We start from the raw sequence: 12,448 nt of genomic DNA on the forward strand, positions 1-12,448 counted from the left end.
CCTCCCTCAGTGTCGTAAATTTAAAAGATTTGGTCAGATTAAGTGAAATGCTACAACTGTGGAGGTGAACATGCGCCTGAATTCCTGGAGTGCCCTGTTAGAGTGAAGGAGTATGAGGCCGCAAGGGTAAGGAGTGTCCAACGTGTATCCTATCTGGAGGCGGTGAGAAGATTGGAAGGAAAGTGTGGTGGGGAAGAACTGAGGGATAGTGAAATGCTACATGGTAAAAAGGTGGACTTTGTATTATTTATTGCTGGTCAAAAACTGTACAACACAAGCAGAGAAGAAGTGCAAGATAATTTGAATCATTGTGAATGCAGCTGAACGTTTTTTTGGCTGTGATTTCACAGCCGAGGCCGTGCAAAAAATCCTGCCTGTGAATGTTCCGCCATTACAGGTGCCTGTGTAGGGATGTCTTTTGGAGTGGACTGTGATTGAAGAAGTGACATGTTTAATTTAGTATTTTGTATGATGTCATTTCTCCACTTTCCCAAAATGTTTTTTTTTTGTTTCTTATTCAATTCCCCATCCAGCTGGTGGCGGTAGTGCATCATTAACATTGGATGCCAACCGCCGTTAAACCCCATCAACGAAGAAGATAACGTGATGATTTATTTATTTATAATTTAATTTAATTGTAATTTATGGCAGGTTGGTCCCCCATATAAATAGGCAAACAATGTAATCCAGTTGACTATCTAAAATGTGGTTCTTCTTATGTGTTTTTTATCATCAGGCAGAATGTATGTACGTAACGTTACACTGTTTCAGACCGGGCAGCATTCGTGGTAGGACAGATTCCTTTATCATTAACTTTACTTGTGGGAGGAGTAGGGTCCGTATCAAGGTTACAAAACGTGAAGATTTAATTGAAAAAACACACTGATTCCTGTGTCTTAGTTGGAATACTTAAATATTGTAACTTTTGGAGGAGTGATGTATCGGCGACCATTGCAGTCCATCGTAAGGAACATTATAAATGTGTCAGCATCAAGAGCCACCCTTGGAAAGGTAATTGAAGACTAATGTTAGCTAACTAGTGTAGCTTAACATTAGCTAGCTAATGGCTTTAGCTTAATGTGAAGTCGCAACATTTATTGGTAGCCAAATTAAACAACTCTAGCGAGCAAGTCACGCGCACTGTGATTGGACAGTAAGAATATATAATTGCCTTACTCTATTGAGTGTTCCAAAAACATAAGAAAAACATGATCTAACATTAGGCTTTATCAGCTAACATTGATTCCAACCCAGGTGAATTTAAACATGACCAGACTCACTAATTTATACCGCGTTCAGAAAACTGGTAACTCTAAGTATTTATACCCTTGACTTATTCCACATTTTGTGTTACAGCCTGAATTCAAAATGGATTCAATATTTAAAAAATCTCACCCATTTACACACAATACTCCATAATGACACAGTGAAAACATGTTTAGAATTTTTTTTTTGCAATTTTTGAAAATGAAATTACATAAGTATTCACACCCCTGAGTCAATACTTTGTAGAATCACCTTTGGCAGGTATTACATATGTAAAGGTTGACGAGTCTATTCTCCTGCTAAAAGCCCATCCTAGAAACATTGTTTGGAGAATTCACAGCCTGCTTCGCTTGTTTTCACTCCCTGTTTTTAGAGGGAGAGAAACCAAAAGCCCACTGCATGGCCGGCCAAACCCTAACTTGGACGACGCTGGGCCAAATGAGCGTCGTCTCTTGGGTCTCCCGGTTGCCTTGCACAAAGTATCAAAATACTGAAGTAGTTCTTGAACAGGACACTTAAATAATTTAATTTAAATGTTAATTGTATTTTTTGATCCCAGAAACAATGAGAAAATATGAAAAAAATTAATAATGAAATGTTAATTATATTAACACGCCTGCGTAATCATCTGCCAGAGTAGCCACAATCTCCCCAAGTAATACATTTGGGCCAAATAACTCATACCGGAATAGGCCCGAGCCAGATCATCATCATCATCATCATCAAGAGATATGCTGGACTATTTGTCAGAGGTGTTTTTGGGACCACATCGTGTCTATATTGTCCTGCTTACAGCCTTTGTGAAAACATTTTTCCAAAACGTCTCCAGGGCCGACAGAGAAGTTCCTTACTTTTTCCCTCTTCCACTTGCCTCTTCCATTTATTCCCATAGTAATTTGTTATGGTTTGCATTGCAAATGAGGGCATAAACTGGGTCAAGACGCAAGCAGAGTAAGTAGACCTTTATGAAGTAAAATAAAGGTTAAATAAAAATAAGACCTACAACACTTTAATAGCACATTACTCAATGCTAGTGAGACTCCTTTCGCCTACAGTAGGCCTACAGTATATCTACAACAAAAACATATTCTCCACGTGTAGGTCTCCTGAATTAAACCCGATTTGAACTTAAATAATCTGCTTGTTTGCCTGGCATGGATTGTGACTCTATCTTGTTCCTCACCCTCTTCAACTCCGCCAATGCCACCTGACTTTCCGTCAATAATTACATTTAGATATTCATTTAGAATCCTCTAAGGGGCATTTTTTATTTGGGCAAATTAGATCTGTGAAAATATCTAAGGGTTTTTTAAATAATTTAATGCAGGGTTAATAATAATAATCTCTTTGTTTTGAAAAATAATATTTTTGAGATTTCGTTTCATATAACGGAAAGTGAGCGATTGTAATCTGAATAAAGGGAAAACGGCCATTCTTGAACATGGGGTGAGACATTCTTACTAATTTGTAAATAAAGCCAGTTTGTTATTTAGAATGATTTATTTCTGTTTTTAGAGGGAGAGAAACCAAAAGCCGACCGTGCCTATTTTTTGGAACATTGTCAGTCCACATGTCAAGTGAAATTCCCCCATTGTGTATTTACCCAAGTTCTCTCCTAACTCCAGGACCACTGACCGTTTTTGTTGTTGCCTAATGCAGGACTGTAGTGCCAGAGGAGACTGACTGAAAATGCCTCCATTAATTGCCACAGTTTAGAGCACCGATAGATCAGCGTTCGAACTCCCCTTTGTGGTGGTGTGGTGCAATGACAGAATGCCACCATCTACCACAAACGGTCGTGGCATAAACTCGTAACTTTTATTAAAGGAAGAACCACTGTAGGTGCGAGGTAGAGAAATGAGGTAGTTATAATAAAAAAATATATGTTAATTTCCATGGACTCAGTAGAGTTTGACATGCTAAGCACATTTTTACTCGTAAAAATATTTAGGCTTGCAATAACAAGGGGGTTGAATACTTATTGACTCGAGACATTTCAGCTTTTCATTCATTTGGAAAACTGTATGAAAACATAATTCCACTTTGACATTATGGGTAGAGGTCGACCCATTAATCGGAATGGCCGATTTTCAAGTTTTCATAACAATCGGAAATCTGTATTTTTGGGTGCCGATTTGCCTATTTTTATTATTTTTTATACCTTTTATTTAACTAGGCAAGTCAGTTAAGAACACATTCTTATTTTCAATGACGGCCTAGGAACGGTGGGTTAACTGCCTTGTTCAGGGGCAGAACGACAGATTTTCACCTTGTCAGCTCGGGGGATTCAATCTTGCAACCTTAGTTAACTAGTCCAACGCAATAACGACCTGCCTCTCTCTCGTTGCACTCCACATGGAGACTGCTTGTTACGTGAATGCAGTAAGCCAAGGTAAGTTGCTAGCTAGCATTAAACTTATCTTATAAAAAACAATCAATCATAATCACTAGTTAACTACACATGGTTGATGATATTACTAGATATTATCTAGCGTGTCCTGCGTTGCATATAATCTGACTGAGCACACAAGTATCTAAGTATCTGACTGAGCGGTGGTAGGCTGAAGCAGGCGCATAAACATTCGTTCAAACAGCACTTGTGCGTTTTGCCAGCAGCTCTTCGTTGTGCGTCAAGCATCGTTGCGCTGTTTATGACTTCAAGCCTATCAACTCCCGAGATGAGGCCCGTCTAACCGAAGTGAAATGGCTAGCTAGTTAGCGCGCGCTAATTGTTGTTGCTGGTTCGAGCCCAGGGAGGAGCGAGGAGAGGGACGGAAGCTATACTGTTACACTGGCAATACTAAAGTGCCTATAAGAACATCCATTAGTCAAAGGTTAATGAAATACAAATGGTATAGAGGGAAATAGTCCTATAAGTGTTAATTCAGTATTGTTGTAGTTGTCATTATTACAAATAAATAAAGATCGTCCGATTTAATCGGTCGACCTCTAGTGTCCTCCCATGAACACCATTCTTGTTTAGTGTTTTACGTATCGTAAAGTCATCAACAAATGTTGGCGTGTTCCAGAGATTTCTAAGTATTTAGCTGACACTCTAGGATTCTTCATAACCTCATTGTGCATTCTGTGCTGTGCTCTTGCAGTCATCTTTGCAGGATGGCCACTCCTAGGGAAAATAGCAACAGTTCTGAACTTTCTCCATTTATAGACAATTTGTCTTGTTGTGGATGGATGAACATCAAGGCTTTTAGAGATACTTTTGTAACCCTTTCACGCTTTATGCAAGTCAGCAATTCTTCATCTTAGGTCTTCTGAGATCTCTTTTGTTCGAGGGATGGTTCATCAGGCAATGCTTCTTGTGAATAGTAAACTGAAATGTTGTACTTGAAAAAAATAAAATAATAATAATTTAATAGAGCAAGGCAGCTCTAACCAACATCTCCAATCTTGTCTCATAGACTGGACTCCAGGTTAGCTGATTCCTGATTCCCAATTAGCTTTTGGGGATGTCATTAGCCTAGGGGTTCACATACTTCTCCAAACTAAACTGAATGTTTAAATTATGTATTCAATCAATATAGACAAAAAAAAATACAATTTCTGTATTAGTAGTTTAAGCACACTGTTGGTCTATTGTTGTGACTTAGATGAAGATCAGATCGAATTTGACCAATTTATGCAGAAATCCAGGTAATTCCAAAGGGTTCACATACTTTTTTCTTGCCACTGTAGTTCATTCCTTCTAATGAGTTCATCACCAGAGAGAGGTAGCCTATATTCCAGCCAGGTGCCAATCCATACAATACAGACAGGTGTTTGTTAAACATTGCTCTGTAAGCAATTGATGTAATAAGTAATCGACAGGCTAGTAATCTATGACTGAGTTGTTGTGCTAGTCTTCGAGTACATTTCCATAGCATTGAGAACAATGCAATAACAATACAGGGAGTACAGGAGGGGGCTGAGCATGCACCCTTGTGGGGCCTCAGTGTTGAGGATCAGTGAGATGGCGGTGTTGTTTCCTACCTTCACCACCTGGGGGCGGTCTGTCAGGAAGTCCAGGATCCAATTGCACAGGGCGGGGTTCAGACTAGAGGTCGACCAATTATGATTTTTTTCAACGCCGATACCGATTTATTGGAGGACCTAAGAAAGCAGATACAAATTAATCGGTAGATTTTTTAAAATGTAAATATATTTGTAATAATGACAATAATGAACACTTTTATTTTAACTTAATATAATACGTAGATAAAATCAATTTAGTCTCAACTAACTAACTAACTAACATGTTACATTTGGTTTAAATAATGCAAAAACACAGTGTTGGAATAAAGTAAAAGTGCAATATGTGCCATGTAAAAAAAGCTAACGTTTAAGTTCCTTGCTCAGACTATGAGAACATATGAAAGCTGGTGGTTCTTTTTAACATGAGTCTTCAATATTCCCAGTTAAGAAGTTTTTGGTTGTAGTTATTATAGGAATTATGGGACTATTTATCTCTATCATTTGTATTTAATTTACCTTTGACTATTGGATGTTCTTAGAGGCACTAGTATTGCCAGCCTAATCTCGGGAGTTGACAGACTTGAAGTCATTAACAGCGCTGTGCTTAAAGCATTGCGAAGAGCTGCTGGCAAACACAGGAGAGTGCTGTTTGAATGAATGCTTACGAGCCTACTGCTGCCTACCACCGCTCAGTCCGTCTACTCTATCAAATCATAGACTTAATTATAATAAACACAGAAATACGAGCCTTAAGTCAGTAACCTCTTATGGCTGCATCCCTTGTTCTCAATTTCCACCTGAAGACATACCCTAATCTAACTGCCTGTAGCTCAGCCCCAGAGACAAGGATATGCATATTCTTGGTATCATTTGAATTGAAACATTCTGAAGTTTGTGGAAATGTTAATTGAATGTAGGAGAATATAACACAGTAGATCTGGTGGAAGAAAAGAGAAAGAAAGAGCATACGTTTTTTGTTGTAGTATCATCTTTCACATGTACTAGAATAGCCACACAGTCCGATTGGATGCTGGAGATAATTTTGATGGATAACACGAGGACACCTGTAGGTGTGCAACGTTTCAGACTGATAACTTCAGGAATGGGTGAGCTACATGACATTTAGCATGAAGTCACCCAGGTGTCCCACACAAGTGGCCGAATTGGTGAAATGACCTATAACTAACACATACACACACAATTTTGTAAAATATTAGAAAAAAATATCTATAAAAAAAAACAGTACACCCTTTTGGAAATCCTCTACACAATATGTTGCTGCCTGTGCCATGTCCCATAGCAGTCTCTCCTGATGTAAAGCAGAGGCAAACTGAACAAGTGGTGCTGGTCATGCGACACAGAACACAACGACGCCTCCATACTGTGCCCTTTTGGCCCTGAGGCACAGTAATCCCTGCAGTAATGAACTGTGGCATATGAACACCACTGGAGGGAGGAGTAGAGGGGGCAGAGGTAGAGCGGGCAGCTTGGCACCGGGGGCTCCCAGTCAGAGTTGCTATCACTGTGAAAGAAAACATTTAAAAAATATTTGTATTGTATGAGCCTTTTATCATCACATAAAATAAACAGATATGTATTGTATAGAGCAGAGGGAACAGTCACTAAGGTGAAGTGCTGTTCCATTCAACTCTGGCCATTGTTGTGGGCCTGCCCTCCCCTGAACAGCACCCAATGGCTATTTCATATGGAAATGGAGAGGGGTAGCAGGCGCAGTGGCCATGTGTGTGTTTGCTGTTCTACTCCATTCCATTTGAATAAAAAAATAGAAAATATATATACACTGCTCAAAAAAATAAAGGGATCACTAAAATAACACATCCTAGATCTGAATGAAAGAAATATTCTTATTAAATACTTTTTTCTTTACATAGTTGAATGTGCTGACAACAAAATCACACAATGTATCAATGGAAATCAAATTTATCAACCCATGGAGGTCTGGATTTGGTGTCCCACTCAAAATTAAAGTGAAAAACCACACTACAGGCTGATCCAACTTTGATGTAATGTCCTTAAAACAAGTCAAAATGAGGCTCAGTAGTGTGTGTGGCCTCCACGTGCCTGTATGACCTCCCTATAACGCCTGGGCATGCTTCTGATGAGGTGGCGGATGGTCTCCTGAGGGATCTCCTCCCAGACCTGGACTAAAGCATCCGCCAACTCCTGGACAGTCTGTGGTGCAACGTGGCGTTGGTGGATGGAGCGAGACATGATGTCCCAGATGTGCTCAATTGGATTCAGGTCTGGGGAACTGGCGGGCCAGTCCATAGCATCAATGCCTTCCTCTTGCAGGAACTGCTGACACACTCCAGCCACATGAGGTCTAGCATTGTCTTGCATTAAGAGGAACCCAGGGCCAACCGCACCAGCATATGGTCTCACAAGGGGTCTGAGGATCTCATCTCGGTACCTAATGGCATTCAGGCTACCTCTGGCGAGCACATGGAGGGCTGTGCGGACCCCCAAAGAAATGCCACCCCACACCATGACTGACCCACCGCCAAACTGGTCATGCTGGAGGATGTTGCAGGCAGCAGAACGTTCTCCACGGCGTCTCCAGACTCTGTCACGTCTGTCATATGTGCTCAGTGTGAACCTGCTTTCATCTGTGAAGAGCACAGGGCGCCAGTGGCGAATTTGCCAATCTTGGTGTTCTCTGGCAAATGCCAAACGTCCTGCATGGTGTTGGGCTGTAAGCACAACCCCCACCTGTGGACGTCGGGCCCTCATACCACCCTCATGGAGTCTGTTTCTGACCATTTGAGCAGACACATGCACATTTGTGGCCTGCTGGAGGTCATTTTGCAGGGCTTTGGCAGTGCTCCTCCTTGCACAAAGCCGGAGGTAGCAGTCCTGCTGCTGGGTTGTTGCCCTCCTACGGCCTCCTCCACGTCTCCTGATGTACTGGCCCGTCTCCTGGTAGCGCCTCCATGCTCTGGACACTACGCTGACAGACACAGCAAACTTTCTTGCCACAGCTCGCATTGATGTGTCATCCAGGATGAGCTGCACTACCTGAGCCACTTGTGTGGGTTGTAGACTCCGTCTCATGCTACCACTAGAGTGAAAGCACCGCCAGCATTCAAAAGTGACCAAAACATCAGCATAGGAACTGAGAAGTGGTCTGTGGTCCCCACCTGCAGAACCACTCCTTTATTGGGGGTGTCGTGCTAATTGCCTATAATTTCCACCTGTTGTCTATTCCATTTGCACAACAGCATGTGAAATTTATTGTCAATCAGTGTTGCTTCCTAAGTGGACAGTTTGATTTCACAGAAGTGTGATTGACTTGGAGTTATTGTGTTGTTTAAGTGTTCTCTTTATTTTTTTGAGCAGTGTTTATACACACCCCCAAACAAACCAACCAACACACACACAAACACAAAAAAACCACACATTTCATTGCAAATTACAAAATATATATTTCAAATATATGTTTCCTTGCAGAAACAGCTTCTCAGTTCCTGTTTGAATCATAACACTCAAAGATTCCTCAAACAAAAAATTTCTCACTTTCCACTCACTTTAGACTTTGACTTCGCTTTTCCTGATTTATTCACCATGATATCTTCAATGAAATCATTGAAAATACAACTTTCCAAAATACTGCTGCGCGTAACAAGCGTCACAGCAACTCCTCTGATAGTCAAGGCAATAATGGAGTTCGTTACGCGTGCATTTACAAACAAGGAATGGTGGTCGGGATATGAGAGTCCCACCTCGCCAACAGACAGTGAAATTGCAGGCCGCCAAATTCAAACAGAAATCTCATAATTAAAATTCCTCAAACATACACGTTTTATACACCATTTTAAAGAGAAACTTCTTGTTAATCCAGCCACAGTGTCCGATTTCAAAAAGGCTTTACGGCGAAAGCTTACCATGCGATTATGTTAGGTCAGCGCCTAGCAAGCAAGCCTGAAACAACTTCTAAAGACTTGACATCTACTGGAAGCCTTGGGAAGTGCCATCTGATCCCATAGACACAGGATATTGGATAGGCAATCACTTAAGCTACAAACCTCAGATTTCCCACTTCCTGGTTGGATTTTTCTCAGGTTTTTGTCTGCCAAATGAGTTCTGTTATACTCACAGATATTATTTTAACATTTTAATTATTTTAACTTTTGGGAACTTTAGAGTGTTTTCTATCCAAATCTACCAATTATATGCATATCCTAGCTTCTGGGCCTGAGTAACATGCAATTTACTCTGGGCACGCTTTTCATCCAAACTTCCCATTGTGCCCCCTATCCCAATCCGGAAACTATCATTTTGAAAACAAAACATTTATTCTTTCAGTGAAATACGTAACCGTTCCGTATTTTATAGAACCGGTGGCAACCCTAAGTCTAAATATTGCTGTTACATTGCACAACCTTCAATGTTATGTGATAATTATATAGAATTCTGGCAAATTAGTTTGCAACGAGCCAGGCGGCCCAAACTGTTGCATATACCCTGACTCTGCTTGCCAGAGAAGAAGAAGGGACGCAATTTTATTGAGGTCTGATCTTTGACTAGGCCATTCCAAGAAATGTCAATGTTTCCCCTTACACCACTCGAGTGTTGCTTCAGCAGTATGCTTAGGGTTGTTGTCCTGCTGAATGTCAACCTCAGTCCCAGTCTCAAATCTCTAAGACTGAAACATGTTTCCCTCAAGGGGTGCTTTGATGGTGGTATAGTGGGAGATTTGTACAGGGTGAAAGGGATCTTGAAAAAGGATGGCTATATCACTCCATTTTGCAACACCATGCCATAGCCTGTGGATGGTGCTTAATTGGAGCCAATTTCCTCCAACAACAGGACAATGACCCAAAGCACAGCTCCAAACTATACAATAACTATTTAGGGAAGAAGCAGTCAGCTGGTATTCTGTCTATAATGGAGTGGCCAGCACAGTCACCGGATCTCAATCCTATTGAGCTGTTGTGGGAGCAGCTTGACCGTATGGTATGTAAGAGGGGCCCATCAAGCCAATCCAACTTGTGAGAGGTGCTTAAGGAAGCATGGGGTGAGATCTCTTCAGATTATCTCAACAAATTGATAACTAGAATGCCAAAGGTCTGCATGGCTGTAATGGCTGCAAATGGAGGATTCTTTGACAAAAAAAGTTAAGGACACAATTATTATTTCAATTTAAAATCATTATTTATAACCTTGTCAATGTCTTAACTATATTTCCTATTAATTTTGCAACTCATTACATGTATGCTTTCATGGAAAACAACAAGACATTTCTAAGTGACCCCAAAAATTTCAAACGGTAGTGTACATCGATATTAATCACTGAAGCTACGCGGAACATATCCCAGTCAAAACCATCTTGAAGCGTGGATTCTGATTGGTCAGACCAGTGTTGAAAGCACGGGTACTTCCTGTTTGAGTTTCTGCCTATAGGAAGGGAGGATCAAAATGGAGTCGTGGTCAGATTTGGCGAAAGGAGGGCAGGGGAGGGCCTTGTATGCATCCCTGAAGTTAGAATAACAATGGTTGAGTGTTTTTCCAGCACGAGGACTATAGTCAATTTGCTAATAGAATTTAGTTAGCTTTTTCCTCAAATTTGCTTTAAAGTCCACAGCTGCAGTAAATGCAGCCTCAGGATGCATGGTTTCCCAGTTTGCATAATGAGCCTGAACTTAAAAAGATGTTGCATCAAGCTTAATTTATTTATCTTACAATTTTCACTGCATCGGGGCTTTACAGCCTTCTTCAGTGTGTAGGTACACGTTTATTTTAATTCAAAACAGCATTTGTAGGGAATAACCGATGAACAGCAGGTACATCTAATCAGGGTTGCTACTCATCTGCCAATCAGGGATGTGGCTTTTCTGGTCTACCTGTGTACATGTTAGTCACAAAGAAATACAGAATTATAGGGTATGGGAGCGGGTATGAAGTGCAATTCATGAATCAATTAACTTAGGTGTCTGCTCACTTGGATACATTATATCAATTCATGAGATAGCTTACCACAAAGGACATCATGCTCAGCAGTTCATAAATATGTGGGGATAACTCCTAAACGATATGGACAGTGTTATTGTATACCAGTCTAAATTTAGCTTATAGGAAGGAGGTGATGTCAAATTATTTGTTTAAACAGTGTGGAGATACATAATTGTATTTATATAGCCTCATGGCTTTAGTTACCACATGCCTTGGTATTTGATCCAGACCAGGGATAGAAAGGTATGCATGAGCTCATCAGAGTTGGGTGATGAATTGCGCTGCCACAGCCCTCTTCATCAAACATGCCCACCACTCCTCTGACTTCCTGTCAAAGCCACTTTCCTGCCACTAATTCTGTTGACATTGGGAAGCAGGGGATGACATAAGCTCCAGGCCTGGACTCAATCAAAGCTAAACATTCAGGAAGCTAAACATTGCATGAAAATGGTGTCATGTTGGGGGGGAAGCACACGAATGCAGATTCCTACTCACACTGGTTTAGGTTATTTGGATCCAAGAAATTGTACGTGAAAATGTAGAACGGAGTTCCCCATCTGGCGTGTGAATTTTAATTGGCACCCAAAGATTCAAGCAAAAAAACAAAACATATATGGAATCGTGTAGTAACTAAAGTTATAAACAAATATAATTTGTATTTGAGATTCTTCAAAGTAGCCACCCTTTGCTTTGATTGCTTTGCACACTTGGCATTCTCTCAACCAGCTTCACCTGGAATGCTTTTCCAATAGTCTTGAAGGAGTTGGCTGCTGAGCATTTGTTGGCTGCTTTTCCTTCATTCAGTGGTCCAACTCATCCCAAACCATCTAATTTGGGTTGAGGTTGGATGATTGTGTAGGCCAGGTCATTTGATGCATCACTCTCCTTGGTCAAATAGCCCTTACACAGCCTGGAGGTGTGTTGGGTCATTATCCTCTTGAAAAGCAAATGATACGCCATCCCATCTGGTTTGGGCTATCATTGCAGAATGCTGTGAAGGCCATTTTATTTTTTATTTTTTTTATTTTACCTTTATTTAACCAGGCAAGTCAGTTAAGAACAAATTCTTATTTTCAATGACGGCCTGGGAACAGTGGGTTAACTGCCTGTTCAGGGGCAGAACGACAGATTTGTACCTTGTCAGCTCGGGGGTTTGAACTCGCAACCTTCCGGTTACTAGTCCAACGCTCTAACCACTAGGCTAACCACTAGGCCGCCATGATGGTTAAGTGTGCCTTGAATT

At 40.8% G+C, this 12,448-nt stretch overlaps 1 protein-coding gene across 6 annotated transcripts in view; it reads left to right on the top strand.

The window, feature by feature from the left end:
- The first annotated feature begins 732 nt into the window (after positions 1 to 732).
- LOC110493174 (ubiquinol-cytochrome-c reductase complex assembly factor 1-like) overlaps positions 733 to 12,448 on the top strand; it is a 48,797-nt gene continuing 37,081 nt past the window's right edge. For 2 of the 6 annotated variants that reach the window (XR_005036970.1, XR_005036969.1), the window contains exon 1: positions 734 to 1,011. Coding sequence is in view for 2 of the 6 variants with exons in the window: in XM_036949841.1 (XP_036805736.1) it covers positions 937 to 1,011 (75 nt within the window). In the remaining 4 variants the exon portion in view is untranslated. Of the gene's footprint in view, positions 1,012 to 12,448 lie in introns of all 6 variants that reach the window. The other 4 variants (XR_005036968.1, XM_036949842.1, XM_036949841.1 and 1 more) reach the window with 3 other exon arrangements.

This window comes from Oncorhynchus mykiss, chromosome 17, assembly GCF_013265735.2.
Source record: "Oncorhynchus mykiss isolate Arlee chromosome 17, USDA_OmykA_1.1, whole genome shotgun sequence".
NCBI lineage: Eukaryota > Metazoa > Chordata > Actinopteri > Salmoniformes > Salmonidae > Oncorhynchus > Oncorhynchus mykiss.